This window comes from Centrocercus urophasianus, unplaced genomic scaffold (assembly GCF_019232065.1).
Source record: "Centrocercus urophasianus isolate 14NV4802_14NV808 unplaced genomic scaffold, USGS_Curo_1.0 seq_18, whole genome shotgun sequence".
Taxonomy (NCBI): domain Eukaryota; kingdom Metazoa; phylum Chordata; class Aves; order Galliformes; family Phasianidae; genus Centrocercus; species Centrocercus urophasianus.
This window is the reverse complement of record NW_024884733.1, coordinates 13,871,564-13,892,369: the sequence shown is the minus strand read 5'-3', so window position 1 is coordinate 13,892,369 and position 20,806 is coordinate 13,871,564. Positions and strand designations below refer to the sequence as shown.

Sequence of the window (20,806 nt, the reverse complement as noted above, 5' to 3'; positions counted from 1 at the left end):
ACTATTATCACTGTAACAATTCCATTACGAACTACATAACAAGCTGAAAATACACAGCAGGAAAGGGCATGATGACCCACTCAACAATTCCTCCAAAGTGACTGAATTGCTTTTTCTACATGCAGATTACATCTTTCAATTTACAGCACATACTTAATTTCCATGCCTGATTATATTCTCCATCATGGAGGCTGTATATCATTTATCTTCAGCTCCCTCCCTCATTTCTTCCTAATGACCCAATTGTGCATACTTCAAACACTCAGAACTTACAGGGAATTTTAGGTGACAGTGTCTGGTTTGAGGATACTGTTACTAGTTTTCAAAGACCAGTAAATACCACCAAACAGAAGAAACAAAAAGGAAGCCACGAGTATCTTAATTTCAGTGCCTTATTACTGTTTTGGGTCAAATAATATTTTATTTTTCCAATAGATACAAATCTGGATATGATTTATCACACATTTTCATATTACCATACCGCTTCGACCAGCTGGAATTTCTATGCCATCCCAATTTTGCTGGATTTCCCTCTCTACTTTCCCCTTCTTTTTCTTTGTTAAAATGAGACAGCTGAACAAATATTATCCCAGAACTTTTCAGTTCTAGCTGGCTCTTGAACATTTTCAGAGCTTGTTTATACCTCTCCATGCCACAGTGCGCCTGTAAAAGTTCAGTCTTGCATCAACTTAATGAAACAAAACCAATCACAAGGGCTTCCAGGAATAGGCATACCTTCCTTCATATGCCTGCCCTGTCAACACCCTTGCACAGTGCAGGCAATCAACATGGAGCGGCCTAGAAAGCTATTCCAAATAGAGAGATCCTTTCAGAAACTGGCAGGCAGTTTTCCTCATTAAAGAACAACTCCTCCAAGCTTCTGGAATCATCAGAGATTTGTTGTTCTGTGCTTTTTACCTCTTTCACTCTTTACCGCCCTCAATACAGTGGAATTGATCAAATCTTTCTGCAATTTCACTTTTTTTCTCCACTGCACAGTCTGTACACAGCTGTGTAAGAAGACACCTACTCTGAAGGGAGCAACATGAAGTGCAGATAGTCCAACAAGCACAGAAACTCAAGCTGATGTAAGGACACAAGGCTGCAAACAGGATCTGAACACAGCCCATGAAAAATACATTACACATACACTGTGTGCAATTATTTTACCCAAACTGTTTTCTCTTTACTCAATTTTGTGGCCATCAATTTTCAAGGAGCATGGCAAGGTGGGAAATGATAAATGATCATTTATTATCTCTGCACCTGGACCTTCACTCAAGCTTTCCGGGTTGAGGCAGCACAGCATTAACCTTTCACTCTCAGTTTGTCAATCCCCTCAAGACTAAAACTGAGGGCAAGATATCAGGAAAATCGAAGTGCATGGAACCTACTCAACTAATAAAAAAGCACATTGTGAAACATTACCTAATTGTTTAGTAATGTTTCTACGTATTGTCTAAATTTGAGCTTGGAAAGGCCGTTAGCTTAATAGAAATATTAACAGATCCTAAATCCTTGCAGTCCATACTTTTAAATAATAAGTGGTTGTTTAATTCCCTCCCCCATACAAAGTAGAACAAACACACATTTGGAAAATTAGGCATCCATATGAATGAGCCAGTAAACAGTCACGAATCCTAACATAAACATACAGTCTTTAAAACACCAACATTTTCATATACTGCATTACTTTCTCTTTTTGCTGACCTAAATAAAATATTATTTTTTGCCACCCACTAGAGAAAAGTTTCACTTATACTTTTTACTCACACTTTCAATGATTACTAAAGGCGAACTTGAACAAAACATAACAATATTTCTTCTTTGAATAAAATTGCAGCATTTTAAGACATTTTAAAATCTCCTAAAAATGCTCTCTCTGAAAATTCACATCTACAAAGAGGTAGCTTCATGGCTTTGAAACATGTCACTGAAGTGAACTAGTGCACAATTCTCTATCATGTGGAAGAAGAACAGTCTAAATATACAACAGTGAACTTTATTAAATAACCCAAAATGAAAGTTTAAAGTGGGCTGGCAATGTTGTTTTTTGATCTTTTGTTTAAATGTGCTAATCCTGAACAATTGACCTTGATCTCACTCTTTTCGGACCTACTAGATCAGCCCTACCTGTCCATATGATCAAGACGTGCCAAGGATCACAAGAGAATTTCATTATCAACACTAGCAAGTCTTTTCAGACAATTTCCTGAGCAACACCACCATATTTTCCTTAACATTGGTTACTCTTAAAACTCGAGCCAACATTAAGCTCAACTTTAAGCTCAACATTATAATGCACTCAACTCACTACTTAAGAGAGAAATAAGCCTAATCTAATTTTTATTTAGGTTTTCTTTCTCTCCAAAAAAGGAAAGGTTTATTTTCTTAGTAGAAACAATGCTGAGTCACAGAGCCTGTGCCAAAAACCATTCTGAACTGGAGCTTCCAATTATGTTTAAGTATGGTTTCAAATGCTCAGCTTTACAGACCCTGGTTTTAAATTTTATAAAACCTACTATTTGCGGTCTGAGCAGAGGTGAGGTCGATTTGACCAAACACTTGCTGGGGACAGAAATACTGGCAAGGAAGAAGGCTGGAGACCACTAGAATCACAAGTGGAAGGCAAAAAGCAGTTTTCACTTGTAAAACAATGTGGGTGTACGACTTATATCTAGAATTATCTATTCTGATTTCATAGGCATCTTTCCAACTTCTTAGATGAACCTGTAGATTCATTCACCAAATTAACAGCAAGAAAAGAGATAAAGATTCAACTCAACAGTGAGTGTACTTCAACAGAAATCAAGAAAACATAGACTAAATCCTTGCAGTAACTATCTGGCTTTTGGGACACGTTGGTCAGTATGTAAAGGAGAAAAGAAATATGTACAGTTTCTGTACTTACTCCTTGCAGTGTTGGTTTGCATCAGCACCAGCAGTTTAGAATACATTAAAAAATCAATATGGACTAGTAGCATACCACATTCAAATGGATTCCATACTGTTCATACATGGTACCTCTCAAAAAAATCAAAGTGCCATAACTTACAATGACTTCCAGCTTTCCTTGGACATCATGTGACTTGATAACCCAGTTGACCGATTTCTTACACTTGAGGATAAGTACGACATTTCTGTCAAGTTTGGCGCCAGGTTGAGATGGTTTAATGTCAACGATTATATCCACCTGGAAAGCACTGTGTGTGGAAAATAGAGGGAAAGTAAGACCAGAGTGCCAGAAATTTCCAGCTATCAACCTTCTTCCAATCCATCATGTTTCCACTGTCTGGCCAGCTGATTAAAATGCTGGAGGTTATCCCAGACAACACAACATGTGCAAAACAGATTGTTATTCCATTTACTCTTGAATGATTTTACATTGCAACAGATACAAGTATTTTTTAGACAATTTTTTTTTTGTTTGCTTCTTTGTTTACAAGAAGTGTGCTACTCATTTCAGCTATTATTTGGGGCAGGTTAGCTATATGGCAAGCCGTTTGCTTTACACTCTTTGCTTATTTCATTCCAGCTGTGGCTAAATATAGCTGTTTCAGTTTCCTCTGGGTATAACAAAATTAAAGTTCAAAATAGTATTTTAAAAAAGCAAAAAGACAAGCAAGTTAATACCAAAAAACACAAAAATGCTGTATCAGGCAATGTCTCTGTCTATGCAGTTAAACTGTTGAAATTACTTTGCTTAGGATCATGTATGTGTTGAGGAATTAATCTGTCCTATTTAGTTTCCAATACTTCTGGATACATACTTTAAAAAGACAAGAAAACAGACGTACAGCCTACTGATCACTGGAAAATAGACGAACACTATCCAGATTTTCAACACTTCAGTACAGTAAGTAGAGCAATAACATTTCATCATGCAAAATATTAATTCAATATAAAAACCTTTACTTCCAAATCATCTTATGGGAACATACGTCTAAGAATGTGCTCATCTCCAAATATCAAGTTTCAACTAATTTTCTACATTGAGACTTCATATCTTGGCATCTTCTGTTTTATCTCATGTAGCTTTACACATATTCACTTCAGCTTCTGTGCAGATAAAGTTTGTAATGATAGCTGTGGAACTATTTATGAAGCAAGCAGAAATTTAACGTACTCACTGTCTTTCTTAGTATTGTAACACTTAAATATTTTGCAGTGTTATCATCTAAAAAACAAACTCCTACCGTGCACTGTCAGCCAACGCTAAATGCCCAGAGGAATAGAAATAGGGCCTTAATCATCACATAACGCTGTAAGAGACTCATGGTGATGTTGCTACAAACTAATACCATGATTCAAAATGGGCTTACTATCCACTGCCACAGACAGGCAGGACTTAACTACTTGCCTTCCATCACCTCAGCACTTTCTTGCTCTGCCAAGATTGCTAGGAAAGACAGTATTTTCAGACCCTGGATTCAGCATCGTGCAATGAGATAATTAATCTTCCACCTCTGTCTCCCTGTGTGATTTCCTGGCTAGAGATGGGAAATACAATGCATAAGGAGCAGAAGTGGACAATGCTGGAAAGCCAGTCTGCAGAAAACAGACGACATTTTAATTCTACCTCATCTCTGCTGAAATTGTGCTTTTTTTCTTGCAAAAATAAGTTCCATGGCAAATTTTTGTTCTAGCAACATTACTCAGCACTTATGAAGAGCTTTTCCAGGTATGATTATCTGTAGAAAACACAATTCACACATTCCCACTAAGATCCAAGAAAGACAGGCAAAGGATGAATGCTTTAACCATCTTAGCTTCCCAGTTTACAGTACTTTTGACAATTTAGATAATTCTAATAACATGTACAGAGAGCTACCTAATCTTCCTAACAATTATTTATAAACCTTCTAAAAATGAACGGACTGTTGTTAACCCTTTTTCTCATAATTATCAAACTATACCTTATGCTCAACCAGAAACATTACAGAAAATATGGCTATGATTCTGCAGAACTGTGACACTCTTACCATGGATCACAGATCACTCATGACCTCTAGACCCCTGGTTGGGAATCAGTGCCCTTGGGTTACTTATGGTGTAAATCATCAATACCTATGACAGGTCAAAATTACTTTTAATTCCTCTCTCACCTCCCCATTCAGTGGGCTTATTTTAATCCCTGTCAGATTTTGTCCTTATTCATACCTCCGTATTCATTTCACTAGAAAACATCAATTGATTGAGCAAGACTGCTGTCCTTCTCTAGACAGAAGAGTAAAATCCATAAAAACTGTGCATTATGGTCTTGTCCAGAAAAATCCTGGAATCATGAAGCAGAATCCAGAGTCTTTACATGATGAAGAACTAGTTTCTACTTAAGTTAAAATGTTAAGGTCCAAGCTCTTCCTGTAATGATGAAATGACTAAAAAGGCTATCTTCATTTAAATTCCAATACAGAAGGGAAAGATCTAGCTGTGATTTCAGATTTTATATCTTTCATGATACCTTACCTGTATGGATTGGAATTTGGAGTGATTAGTTCAATTATGTGAACCTCCCTTTCTTGGACCAAGTTAGACATTAGGCACCCCTCTGCTCTTTTTGGTTGCAGGTATCCCGCAAGGTAATTTAAAGACAGAAAATTCTTTTCTATGTTGCATGTGGGAGGAAAAACTTGATCTGAAAAAAGAAAAAAAAAAAAGAAAAAAAGAAAAAAAAAAGAAGAAAAGAAAGCATGAGTAGCTTTATACATAAATATCAACTTACATTCATGTAGGTACAGCATCTACTTTAATGCAGCACTGTATTTTATGATGCAGATCTCAAGCACAAGAGGTTCATCTGTTACCCACCTTAAATACTTAGGAGAAATCACCATAATGTTGAAAAGCAGGTAACTGTTGCAAAAAGCAGCACTCCTCTGCTCAGGGAGATGATTTAGCAGAGGGCTGTTAGAGTTGGGGTAGCATGGTTAGGTTGCGGTTGGACCTGATGATCTTGAAGGTCTTTTCCAACCTGAACAATTTTGTGATTCTAAAATACATACTTTTGAACTACAGATTCAAATATTTAATGAACTCCCTCCCTTCCCCAAAAGAAACCTGAAAAAAATACTGAAGGAAAATACGTGAACGTTTTTCAAAATTAGTAACATATTTAATTTGCTTCTCTCATATTTCTTTTGAAATTAACTCAAAGCTTCTGTGTTAATTCCTCCCTTTAGATTTTTTTTTCTTGTTATTAAAAACTTAATATATTTAAAAGATCACAGAAAATATGTTCCATTTCCATATTCAGTATATTTTCCTATATTTTGTGCAGTCAGAATCAGTTTTGTCTAGAAATATCACAGTTCTTTTATGCATGGAAAATTGAATATAGCAAGAAAAGGATGAAATAAATGGTTGATATAATACTCATCGCCGAAGTGAAGAAATCCTAGAGTAGATAATCTTTTTTTTGGTTTCAACTGTCTAGCTGATCACGCACATTAATTACTATACAAAATTAAACTAAAAAATAGTCTTGGTATGAAGTTCTCATGCACAGCCTAGATTGCTGCACTTCAAGCAGCAGCATACATAAATACTTCATTTCTGAGAGAGCTTTACGTACGAACTGCCATAATACACAGAAGGACTAAGTGTAATGCTCAAGACAAAGTCTTACAAGAACAGAATTCCAAACCATTGCCACATTGACCTTTGCATTACAAAGAAGGCTTTCCTTTTAAGATCAGTAGCACAACAGAAAAATATCTGAAAGAATATAATGCATTATGCATGTAAAGCTGCGGACAAATTCCTAGAAACTGAGTGGAGATCACTGTTTGCATTTGCTTCGTAAATCAGAGCTGACGTATCATCCCTGAAGGGTATTTGCATGTGGTACACAATTTCTCAGAAAGCTCAGAGACTCCTGTGACCCAAGCTACAGTGGAAACAATTAGGAGAATTTCTTCTCCTGATCTTACACAAAGCAGTCTTTGAATTTTAACCTTATTGCCTTTTGTACAGAACCTGTCAAAGCTGCATGAGGCAGTAACTCTTCATACTGTGCAAGCAAAGCACTCCTCCAACATCTGGTGCGTGCCCTGCCAGATTAGCCTTGAATGCAGCTGCACTCCTGCCAACTCCTCCCACTACAGCACAGAATGGAAAGTGATCCCAAATGATCTATACTGAGCCTGAAGTTATATATATATGCTTACACACAGATATTATGTATTTGCTTCTCAGTTGCTGTGCTACAACACAGTTAAACCCATAAAACACCAGCCTCTAAGCAGTGTGTGGGTAATCACCACACGTGCTATCACAGGCCATGGCAAAGCACTCGCCTCCTGCTCCTGGCCCTTCCCTGCCGCGTCAGCACAGCTCAGGGAACCGCTGCTCGCTGCCACCAGCGCTGATGCTCCCCAGCCCGGGCCCCTGCTCCTCACAGGCCTTTCTTCTGCACTCATTTTAACTCTGTCAGTAGATGCTTGATATACACATTTACTTCCCCCGTCTTAACCAAAATGCATTTACTCTTGTCAGTCAGTTACCAAGATTTGGGCTGTAAGAGTAGATTCATTTCTTCTTTCTTTGGTCACCATACTTTTTTTCCTTCTTTTTCTCTCTCTCAGTGCTGTTTAGTTACTTTAGAAGGTTGCTGCGGGTGTCTGCAATTCAACTGATCAAACAGAGCCCACGAGCCCATCTAGAAGCCCCAGGCCTCCCTAATCTCCCCAGGCACCAAGGTGAGGCTCCTCTGCAACAGCACCAGGTGAGCTGTAGGCCCACAGCGGGTGAGCCCTGCTTGCCACAAGCATGCAGCCCTGACTGTTCCCAGCTGCTGGCTGCTCCCAGGAGTTCCTGTGGGCAACACCTCCATTTTAAAGAGGACAGACAACAGCTGCTCTCTTCTATACACATTAGGTATCACCCACAGGTTCTTGGCTAAACTGGATAAAACTTAAACACCCAGCTTTAACTCATGCAATTTTTGTGCAAATGAGAGCTGTTAATCAGGCATCACTCTCCAAGACATGCAGTCTTAGCAGCAGCAGCTTAATTCAGCAATAAAAATCCCATCCAAGCAGAGCTCACCTTCCAAAACTCTAAGCTGAGGATGAGCAAGGTATCTGGGATTTTCCTCTCCCACTCCTCTACATGCAAAAAAAATGCAGGAAGCACTTTACAGTTCACTAGCCCTTAACACTACAGAGATCAGAACATCAACTTTAAAGTGGCACCACGTTAAAAAATAGAAAGCAGCTGCAGTCTTTGCAGGGAGGGAGGAAGCTCTTAGCAGCACTCACTGTGAAGCAGTGAGCTGAAGCAATGGCAAGACAAACCATAGCACAGAGCACAAACCTACAGTATTAAAGCCACCAAGTCTGCAAGTGTGGGTAAGTACAGGGCACCAACCCAGCAACAGGACTGAAGCTCCAGCTTCTGCCAGGACAGGAGCACAGTGTTAGTTTGTAAACAGATGGTACACGGAGTCTTTTTCAAACCTGTTATTGTTATGGTTGACTCCTTCCCTGCTTTAAATGTGTTGAAAATAGGCTGCCCTCCAGGCTAGCGCACCTGTGCTGGATTTAGATTGGTGGTACCGGCTGCATGAGGTAACATTTAGCTAACTCATAAGTCTCTCTGACCCGTATGTCATATCTTACTAAGCCACAAGGAACTAAATCAGCTTCTTTTCTATAGAAAAATATGCTCTAACATCACTTTTTCTGTGAGCAGTCCAGCCTTGTAGGATCTGATAGCAATCATCATGGCCACCACTTTGTCACCTCTTTTATCACAAAAGTCCAGCTGACCACAACATCCCTACTCTGTGAGCCTCCTAGCTCAAAATTCTCACTCTAGCCTGGTTAAGTTTCCACTGTGCTCACCACCCCTGCAGAGCTGGATCAGCCACACTCAGGCTCTTGATGGATGGAATCAATAAGATTCAGGTGTGCCTGGCCCCGACCCAGTTTTGGCAGGCTTCCATACTCAGCTGCCTTTCACTCACAGCCTCAAAACTGATTTCAGAGACTCATGGCATCAGAAGCAGTTTTATTCCATGACAGATCATCCTTTTTCAGATTTTTTTTTTTCCTCTGGCTTGAATTCTCTTTTCCTTGCATTCAGCTAGAGCACCAACTTCTAAAATGTTATGTCTTCCAATTTCAGATATTTTTAACTTGAATAAAGATAAAATGGCATTATTCATTTAACCACCCACATTAAATTCCGTATCAGCTGTGTAGAATGAATGACTTCATGCAGCCTCTTCTTTTATGAGTAACTCTAGCCATGAATTCAGAGACTGGCAATTGAGGGTACCTGACTGTGTAGTGTGATTTTTGTAGGAAAAGCCTGAGCTGCCTATCAGCATACACTGTGATTTGTGGAACTCACTGATTCTATTGTTCACTCTGCAGAGAAGCAGCTCAGGTCCATGTCCCACGTGTTTTTCATAGAACTTCTTGCATGACTGCTACAGTTCAAGAACTGACCCTCTCCTATGCAGGAATACATGTGCATGATCTCTCCACTTCCCCCCGCCCCTTTATTTCTTCTGCCAAAAATTCAAGTCTAAATCAAATATGGTTACAGTTGAGCTAGTTTGTAGGAGCCTTCTCAGAAACAGATGTTGGTTGCTTGCCAAGTTCCATTTTGTATACTTAACTCCTAATTAAATTGTGTTTAAATATACTCTAAACACGATGCAAAGCTCTCATATTTAGCTGTTTTGTTTAACTGGAGATAAGCAAATCAACAAACAATTTTATATGTTTTTTGACATATCTAATTGAATGCTTATCTCTGTAACATAGAGACCATACTCCCATACATATGTTCCAAGAGCATTTTAATAACCTAATAAATGTATTTCTGAATGATCTTCTGGCATTAAAATACAAGACTGGTGCCAAGCAGAACAAAAATCATGCAGGGGAATCCTGTACAAATTTGGCATGTTTTGGATAAAACCAACACAGCCATGCTCTGATTTGGGGGGACAAGCCTTATGCTTCAGGAAATCTAATGATGGTATACAGGTGGTGAGGATTAGGTGTTTTTGCCACAGAAGACTTTGGGTTTGGTTTTGGTTTTCTTTTTTTTTTTTTTTTTTTTGGTAGCCAACTAGTTCCACTCTGCAGCAGTTTCTCTAGAAATACTGCTGAAGTGATACTAAGTCACACAGTCTGCTGGTGCTAGTCAATGCTCAGTCCCCCAGTACTTTTGTTAAAAGTGTTCTTCTACGGATTTCTAATATTTCAAAACAGCTGGATCTCTAGCTGCAATGCAAAGAACAGCTCCAATTCACTTTTACCAGCCTTTATTCTCATCGCATTTGGTTTTGCCTAGACTTGAATGGCATCTTCAAAGAACTAAAGGAACACTGAAATCTTATGACATCCCACGCCTGCAAATAAAGCAAATTTCACCCCCCATCATCTCGTACTATAACGGAAAGCTGCTTTTGCTGATAAATTTCTTCTGCTCTCTATATGTGTTCCAGAAAATAAATTTGAATAAAGATAAGTAGTTTATAAAACTCTCCTGAACCAACAGCCTTATTCCAAGATCATAGTGAAAAGCTGTGCCTGTTGTATCACTAGGACTTGAGAACAGCTCAGATGCAAGTCTCTTGCAGAAGATATCTGTAGCATGATAATATAAGCATGATCCAGAAGCTACTGCACAGATTCATATTTTTATATTTTTCTGATATTGTTCAGCTGCACAGACACAGCCAAAGCCCCACCCTAACATGGGCCATGAAATCCTTCAGGCACTGCAGTACTTTCCCAGCTCCCTTTAGCCCAGCTCAAAAGGATAGGAAACCTTAATCCTCAGGGTAAAAATACACAAAGACATCAGATCAGCCTGAGATGACCTATCTTCATGAGAAAGACAATAATTCTTTGCTCAGAGTAGTCTGTATCCTTATGCAAGGGAATAAGAAAAACAAAAGACAACTCATGTATTTCTAGAAATAGCCCTCAGAAAGTTTATAGAAACTTTCCTCAGGTTCTACACTCTAATCTTGAAGGCACCTAAACAATCACCATGAGTAGTATATTTCTTTAAAAAGGCAATTTTTTTTTTTCTTGTAATATTATAGACAGTGATCCTGTACCTGAATTTATAAGCATAAAATTATGGCACTAAAATTCATTAAAAAACTGACTAAACCTAACGTCTGGTCTTTACACCTGATTTTCTCTGCCTCATCCTCTTCATAACACATCTCTTTGGAAAATGAGAGGGTTGTTTCACAATCAAAATCAAAAAACAATGAAATACTATATACTAAAAACAATGAAATACTATATACTAAAACAATGAAATTTATTCTCAAGATTGAGAAGTTCCAACATTTCTGTTGAGTTTTGTTTGCCTGTTTGCGTTTGATTTACCTTCTCCTACTTTAATATAGATGTTTCTTGATACTTTGAGTTCGGTGAAAGATGTCACTGCTCCATATTCCTTCTGGGCCCACTGTAACAGATGTTCGTTTCTCTCAGGAAAATTCTTTTCTTCCATTTCGGCTGACAAAGAGAAATTTCCCTTCTCGAACCAAACAATGGAACCTGAAGACACCTGATGAAAATAAAAACGCAATTTTAATGCAGTACATTTATCCACACAGACATGCAGCCTGTTTAAGCAACATCATCTGGCACACCCAAATCAGCTGCACGTTTACAGCTTACTTCCAACTTCATGCCTAAATTTCATGCATTTTAACATCTGCATAATGATTCATTCACAGAGATTATTTACTTCAATGTAGTTATTTTAAACAGCACAGTGTTCCCAACCTATCGGTTCGGCTGGAGTGCATACGGCAGCTGAATCAAAGGGTCTCTAAACCAGTCTCAGATGTCGGCTGCTGACAACAGTATAATAATGCTGCACGTGGGCTGAAGAGGAGAAGAAGGGGAGAACAGGAAGACAGCAGGGAAACGGGAGGGGGTTAAAACAATAGAGTCCAGGTAAGTGAAGGGAGAGAAGTATGTGAAGCTCAATAAACCTGGGAACTACTGAGGTAATCTGAATCCGAAAGGTCTTCCAAATCCAGAAGAACATGAGTTCAGGCACAGTGAAAAGACCAATGGAGAGACAGGGTTAGAAATGAAACAGGCTATACACACTACTGCTTTACTTAGAGTAAGAAAAGAAATGCTTTGATCTAGCACATAAAGCAGATGACTTGCATCTTTAGAAAAATCATTATAAATAGGTTGTATTAACTTACGTCTTGACCAGAAAAACTAAAACAGTGCTTAAAATTGTCAAAATATAGAGTGTATCAGTTCTTGCACCTGAGCACAAATCAGACAGAAGCCTGGAGGCAGAAAGTATCCCAATATTAATATATACTGCTGCAACATCAAGGCTTTCTAGTAAACTTGATTTCTTTGTTAAAAAAAAAAAATAAATAAATGTATTACTTCCTTACTTCCTTGAATTCAAAACTAACAGCGTTGATCAAAAGAGTAAATAGCACAGTGCAACAATTTCCAACCCCTTCTGAGTATTAGTTACACGCTATCACAGGATAATGGTGATAAGTACCCCTCCAGTCTTTTAAACAATCAACAGCAATTATTTAAGCAAATTATATGAAGTCAGGCTCCAATTAGATAAAATTAACTAATAACAACCAGCCATTATCTTCCCTGTATCTACAGTTCACTTCACAGCATTATTTTGTGATGTTCTATATCAGCTTGTTGAGCAGTTTAGCACATACAAGTATTTGTCTAAGTAAACACATAAATTATGTCCTTTGGCACATGGAAGGAATTTCAAAAGTTCTTCTCCATGCTTCCAGCTATTATGTTGGCATTTATTATCTATATATCATACTCTGCTCAAGAGAAGACTTTTTTCCCCCCACCAGAATAGCATTCAAAGTTTAAACTAACATTTGTTTCAATTCCAAATGATCTTCCTTAATTGTTTTTCATATGACCATCAGAACACATTTCCTTTAAATCAATCCTTATCTTCTGTAACGCAGAAAATACCATCCTTACCAAATAAGAAAGTAGACTCTAACGTAAGAAAATCTAGGATTCTCCTACAATACTAGGAACAGATGGCAACGTATGACGGCACTTAGCAAATAGTATTCACTTTGTAATTCCACTACTTAGAAGCAGTTACACCATGAATGGGTTTTCATGGAGCATCTCCATAATAACATTGGATCACAGTGCCCAGTCTTACAGGACAAAGACCACACTGTCAGTACAAGACAGGTCATGTGGAGACAGCCTATGCAGCACCTCTTAACTACGCTGTCTTTTCTATCCAAACACATGGGACATCTTTGTAGAGCCCTGGCCTAAAAAAGAAAATTCTCCTGTGAGTAAAAATTGCTGGATTTAAGGATTTAATCAGTTACTATTTTACAGGTACATTGGATAGATACTGGCATTCCACTGCCAGGAACCAAGATTCCATAACTGCCTCAAAAAATTCCTACAGTGCATCTAAGAGTGACAGCAATTGATGTTCATTTACACAATTTATAATAGGCCTGGTATTTTCCATGGTCAGTGTCAGAGAAAAGAATTCAGTGTAACCATTTAAGACATTTAAGGAAAATTGGAGAGGAAAATATTAACACTTCTAAAATATTGTCTAAAGAAATGCATTTGCTTGCAATAATGCATTTTCACTGTATTTTCTATTTAGGATTTGAAATATTCAAGTGTCTGTTAACAATAGGTTTCTTCCTCAAAGGTCTTGGCTTTCCATTTATTACTAATTAAAACTTGCAAATATTCAGCATAATTCTGGGGCAAGACAAATGTTTCCCTGCAGGACAGATCCTATCAATGAACACCACACTCAAATTTCTGAGTCTTACTAGAGAGAAAAAGGGAGACAAAAAGCAGAATCACCAAGTCTCTCACTAACATCCTCAACTAACGATTGTATAGTAAACATCTTTATATAGACATGAAGCTTATCATCATTCATTTTTTAATCACAGACCGAAGACAATTAGAAATTAATGGTTTCACTATTACATTTTTAAAAGAAGTGCAGAGTTCTGCTGTTCCTGCCAATGTTAGGATTTTTACTACATGGACCTAAGGTAAGGTTAAGTGGGCCAAGCACGTTATTTTTTCTGGAAAGAATTCAACAAACTCTTCCAAAAAAGGCAACCATCACTGTTTCAACACCTGCTTCAAACATTAACTGCTTACTCTTCAGAAAAAAACAAAAGCAGCCCTCTTGGAAGTACTTCAGGCATGGCAGCCAGAGCTTTCAAACAAAAGAATGCTTTACACGCTTAGAAATATGTCAACAATTTTAACGTGAGCACACATTACCCAGCCCAATGGTTGATTAAGAAACTGCCACCACGTTCACTCTCATCTCCCAACTTCATCTCCTGCAGTGGTTACTTCTAGAGGTTGCAGAGTGGAAAAAGCGCTCCAGCTCTATTTCTTCCTGTTGTTGTGCGGGCATTAAAGATGACTGCACCAGAAACATCCCCTGCTGCTGAGGTCATCTACATGCTTTGCCACATTTCTGAGGCTAAATGAAGAACTTCCAAGTCTGATGTGGAAAATCAGTTTGCAGGCCCAAAATACACCGTCCACATACAGCAGTATTCCACAGCAAGGAATGCAGTTCAAAAGGCTCTGCTGTCAGGGGGAATGAGGATCTTGTGCAGCATCTTGCATTTGCTACAAAACTTTGAGCTTTCTATCAAGTAGTAAAACATATTTAGGAACCTACTTTAATTACACATACTACTACTTAGATGTAACTTAGCGGTCCTTGGGAGAAACAGAAATTTTCTTTGCACTGTACAGAGGCAAGGAAACTTCAAGGATCTCTCATCCTGAAAAAAAAAAAAAAACAAACAAACAACCAAACCTTTATGTGTCTCTAAAAAAAACTTTCCAGTCTCACAAAAATTGTTCTTGCAGTGCTGCCAAGGCACCTTGGGACATCAGCTACCTGGCGTTAAGTGCCAAACTGCGCCAATTACTGCTCACCGGAAGGAACACCTCAGATCCAGCCATAAGTCATCTCACTGGTGAGCACGTCACTGCAGCCACTCAAAACAGCAACTTCTGTTTCTTATTTTACCTATTTCCTTCTCTCTTTAGAGTTCTGTCTTTTTTTTTTTTTCCTTCTTTTCTTTGAACCTGATATATTGGGGATATTATTTTTTGTTTGCCTTATGACATTTTAAGAATTTAATGTAGCTGTAACTCAGAACACCCAAGTAGGAAGCAAGCTCATAATTTAGCCTTGAGAGAGAGTCAGATACCTTTGGACATTGACTCAAAACACAAAGTTAAGTATCCACAGCATGAATCATTCCCTCTCCTCACAGCAACAGCCACTCACCAAGGTCCCTCCAGCACAAGTGACCAACAAAGCCATCCATAACGGAACAAACAAATCAGCAGAAGAAAAGCAGCACCCTTTAATGTTTCTAGATGGTATCAGACCCGTGACAGAACACATCAGGAGTAAATCCACTCAGAGTAGAAGTAAAAATCTTGCACCAACTTTCATAGCAGCCTACACAGAGTCAGGACTCGGTAGCTTTTTTGATAATGTACTTTGACAGACTTCAGACCTCTTACAGAGAAAAAGCGAAGGCACAAACGGAGAAAAATCAAGTACCCTGAAACTCAAAAAATATTTCCTTTATTGCTTAAAAAAAAGCAGCATACAATAATCACAAACAGAGCAATTCTTGGTAAGTGGCTGCTTTTGAAATCAGGTGCAACATAAAACATGCTGCACATTTGTGCAGCATCTATCAGCTTTGCATTACTCCCTACAAACCACAGAGATAAGATGCTTTCAGATAGCAGTATATTTTTTTTCGTTTTCAGTTTGGTGTTCTCAAGACCACTTAAAATCATGACAAACTTCCACTTCCTTTTCTCACTGTTTTTAGAACAAATGTGAAAGAAATAGCATTATCTTATCTGCAGATTTTAATTCTGCTTCTGAAGAGATGTTGAGTTCACCAACTATCAAAGAACCTGATAGGAATTAGAACCCCGAGGGATCACACTTGCGCATTTATATGCATCTGGAAAGAAAATCCAGAAATTTTCCATCTAAGTTGAAACCACATCAAAGCAAGTACAATTTTCAGAACCACCATAGAAAGAATCATGATAAAAAGGAAAAAGAAAAAAAAAAAAATGACATGAAGGATAAATCTGTCCCCAAAGTTCAGGGCTCAGCAGGAGTTTAACATACACAGGCAACTGTTCACTCACCTCACGGTAATCTAATACCATCTTAATAGGTTCAACACATTAAGTTGATCTGAACAAAATAAGATAGCAGATGCTTTTTCAGGGATTTTGTTTCAAGCTAGATTCCACCTAGCTAGAGAAGGAGTGAATTAAAGCATATCTAGGCAAGTGTAGCTATACTTTCCACTGGAATCAGTGACTAAATAACAACCTGTTGTGATTTATTATCTCTGCGTCACTAACACCAGTAGTCTGCCAAAATGTGCTGCTTGCTTCTGTGAACTTCCACTTTCAAAACCCCCATCAACTGAAGCAAGTGAGGACAGGAAGGAGCTATGACAGTATAGAAAAGACAAAAATCAGCACAGGAATCTGTCTCCAAACACTTCAGCCTATTGCAGAATGGGTCCACTCCAATCTCCAAGTGCCAGAATGTTGTTTCTTTCCTTGCTCTTTCAACTCGATTTAACATAAAGCCCAGGATGCAGACAAAGCTTTTGTTGGAGCCATGACCCATGAATACAGCCCACCCTCGAAGCTCAATGAAACACCAAGCATTAAGCGTGAGTTTTGAAAAATGGCTTAAATCACTTAGGACATGAGAGCATCTAATATGAACTGTGATAGCATTAGCAAACCATGCTCCAAAAAAGAAGAGGGCCTGACCATGAAAGGAGAAACTAAGGCACACAGACTTGCATAGATTCCTCTGGTATTTACCAGCAACTTGGGAATTTTGAAATATTTCTTTCCAGATTAAAGTGCTTTACACTGAAAGCAAAAGATACTTCTGTGCCGTAAAAAAAGTCCCCTGTTTTGGGACATCATGCTACCACAAACAGAATTCTTTGCTATGAACATAGCTTCATAAGTCAAAAATATAAATTCTCCCCTCTAACATTTCCTGAAGGAACTTTTGAATAAAAATAATCCAAGTATTTAAAGATGCTTTACTAGAACTATTGTGCTCTTTCACATTCCACTTTATTGAATGCAGACAATGCAACACTGTTACACATGTATAAAGCACTCTCATTTTCTACCATCTCTACTTCTGACAAAATCCTTCCAGCTGATTGCCAAGAACAGCTCTCACATATAGTCTCTGAAATTTCTGGGAGGAAAACAGTTCTACAGACTAGAAAAGCATGATTTTGTCAGGAGGTAAATCAGGCTAAATTAGACATTGTCCGAGGAATTTTACAGTTGTGACAAGCATAACAAACATTACTGTTTACTAAACGCTGCTTTTAATTAGACACTTAATGGTATTTTCACATTCCTTCCAAAAAGCACGGAAATGGTATGGGAAGGGGAAGGGGAAACATGAACTCTGCCAAGTGGAAAAGGGCAACCATGGGATTATTTCCTGCTATTAAGAAGAAGAACTATGAAGATTTAAACAAAAAAAAAAACCCAGGATTCTGTGGAAATGCAATCATCCCTTTAAATTCCTCTTCACACTGCTACACAACGCTGAAAATCTACAGCATTTTACTTTGAACAGTGAAAGGTCACTATTTATACTATATTTATCACTAGTCATGCACTTCCTATCCTTTCTCACTCTTCTAGCAGAGTGCCCTGTTCGCATCTGGGTCTGTTTAGCAAGTGATTGGAAACTTAGTCTCCTGATTTCCCGTTAAATTCTAGGCACAGGAAAACAAATAGCACTTGTTTTTCAGTGAGTTTTGTCAGTCATCCAAAACCTAGTGCAAACCATAGAGCAGCTTGTGGTTTGGTGGCAGAGACCCAAAATATGTCAGCCATATGAAGTAAAAGGAATACACTAGCTATTGGCTGAAGAAATAAGACCATCCCTTTTTTTTTCTTAGAAATAAACAGATGACTAATAATTAAACTCAATCACTCTATCACTCATTTTTCCTTACAGCTTTTTCTTTTTTTTTTTCCTCCTCAAATCTCAAAACAACAGCACACGATCTGGTTTTGCATTTATTTTTATTACTATTGCTTCCTCCGTTTTACCAATCTCCTGTCAGGTTATTCACTTCTTAAGTGCTTTCGCATCCATAACTCTTATTCAGCCAATTACCTGAATAACTAACTCAGAGAAAGAGCTGAAGCACCACATCCTTAACCAAATACCACAAGCAGTACTATGAAGTAGAAATTCAGACTTTTGGGGGGGGGAGGAGATGGAGAATCTACTCTAACAGTGATTTCTCTCAGGAAAGCAAAAAGGATTGGGGTCCATTTTTTCATTTAATTCTGATTAGTTTCTCTTGCCCAATAAAGACGTTCCTAGGCTATAAAAGCAATTGAGAAGGCTAACAAATCTGAAGAGAGAAATCACTAGCGAGCAGCATCTGCAAAACCCTCTTTCTGGGCAGCTTCATAAACCTTCTGGTTTTCTGCCAAGACATGTTCTTAATAAACTGCTTTTAGGGAAGGAGTGAAATAATGACTTCGGGGGAAGGGAGGAAATTATTTTGTTATACAGAAATTTAAAAGTGTGGTGGTGGGAAAAGTCTGGTCAGGTTTTTCTGCAAAATTGGCCTGTAAAAGGATCAAAGGTAGAAGTATTTTCTGCAGGTGTTGTGTAGCTTACATAAAATTGAGATCTGTTGTAATCTAACCAGGCTAATCCCCAGTGAAGATGTACTCTCTCTCCCTCTGCCTCCTTCCGGTGCAATTCTGGCCTACAATTTCTTCCTACTGAAGAAAAAGCAGTATTTAGCACAGGTGCTAAATATTCCCCTTGCTGAACTAAGCAGACTTCCCCATCTGCGTGCCGCTCTTCCTACAGGGGGCTGATGGTTCATCCTAGGAACTCTCCAACAGAAAGGGCCCAGTCCCCAAGCTATTGTATTTTTGTAAGAATGTAAGAATATCCAATCAGACTAATATGTCTAGATACATCAGTAGTCAAAGTGGTGATTTTCAGCGACTTAGGTCAGGCAGACTTCATGCACTCTCATATTTCGGGTGTTTTCAAATTAAAATAGTACGATAATTAGGTCTGTTGATTTTCAGCATCATGAGAACAAACTCAGGACTTGCTGGCACCACCAACTTAACCCATCAAGATATACATAACTGACATAGGCTCTTTGAAAATAATCTTATCTAAGCCAGATACAACATTAACACGTACCAGACAGTCACCATGTACTTACTTTCTGTAACTCTCGTGCAGAAATTTGCCTTTTTTGGCACTTCCACAGCTTCAGTAATCACTCTCCACCCTTCTGCCTTCTCCCAGGTAACCTGAGAGAACTCAGCTACAACAGGAGTCAAAGCTCAGGAAAAGCATCTGTTTTCTAATTTATTTTCTATGTGAGTACTTTTACATTTAAAAAAAAAAAAAAAAAAAAAAAAAAAGAGTACACCAAAGCACAAGAGTATCTGTAGTTTCCAAGAACACCTGTGCACTAAAATATGGCTATTGAAACACACCTGACCTCCTTGTCTCGCACAGCACTGGAATATTATGTATACCAAACAAAGCATTACAATTCTATAATCATTATTGCATCACTTTTGACTTGAGAATACAGAACGTGTCTGTTTTACTTCTATTTACTGGCTTTTCCTTCTCCATATTATGTAGTTCCTTTTGACTCTCCATCTAGATAATTACTATGTGAGTAACTCAGCTGAATGCAATTCAGGCAGTTCAGAGTGAATTCATGAATTGCATTTATATAATTAACAAATGAACCTACCAGGAAAATCATTATTATTTAGATATCTTAAGTTAGTTTTGATCGAAATACCAACATTTTTTCTTAGGACTATTCACTAATGTTTTGTCTGATTTACAGATGCAGAAATCAGTGCAATAACAGCAAAAAGGCAATGAACAAGTAAAGAAATCCCTTAAGAACCATCCCAGATGCCTTCCTCCAAGGTATTGTAAGCGTCACTGTGCTTCCATGCATTGCACTGTTTGGGGAAGAAAATAATAATTTACAAAGTACTTTGTACTTTCTTCTACAGTTTAACCATGCGCCTGGAGGACAGATTTTCTCCACCATTCATTTTAAACTTCTGTATAATGCAGGACCTGACCCAAGTCAACAATGCAAGCTTTTAGCTATATGGAAAGAAGGTGAACTCCAGACTGACTCAGAACTACTACTGTATGCTTTCCTGGTCTTCTGAGTATATGCTGACACAAGCTTTAAATCTTTTCATTCTTTTCCATATGTACAGATTGAAAGATAAAGTAAATTTAAAAAAAAAATAAATCAGCAAGCAATCTGAGACCCCTTATATTTGTTCTCTTCAACCAACCTTTGCAGTGAAAACTCAAACAATGAATTCAGACTGAGGGGAGCAAAGTATCTTTCTAACAAGGATACCAAGAATACACAGCCATAGTTCTACTGTCTGCTGCAACAGAAATATTGTTTAACCTCAGCAAACATTTTCTCCACCTGTACAAGGGTACTAACAGCATCTCACAGATTGTTTTATTATCTGCTCATATCCTAGAGTTACCTCCCTTTTTAGAAATAGCTTTTGATCTTTTAATATAATTTGTATATTTATTTATTCAAATAACTTCGCTGTAATGACTTAAATATTATGGTGCTATGCAGGGGCAAATTTAACAGTTAGTAATTGTAAGAAATAAA

The 20,806-nt window shown here is 38.1% G+C and overlaps 1 protein-coding gene across 2 annotated transcripts in view; it reads right to left on the bottom strand.

The window, feature by feature from the left end:
* Positions 1–20,806, bottom strand: part of TGFBR3 (transforming growth factor beta receptor 3) — a 115,148-nt gene that overhangs the window by 25,190 nt on the left and 69,152 nt on the right. For both annotated transcript variants that reach the window (XM_042819908.1, XM_042819907.1), the window contains exons 5-7: positions 11,364–11,547; positions 5,467–5,635; positions 3,056–3,203 (exon numbers count right to left, since the gene is read on the bottom strand). In XM_042819908.1, coding sequence (XP_042675842.1) covers positions 3,056–3,203; positions 5,467–5,635; positions 11,364–11,547 — 501 coding nt within the window. The remainder of the gene's footprint in view (positions 1–3,055; positions 3,204–5,466; positions 5,636–11,363; positions 11,548–20,806) is intronic.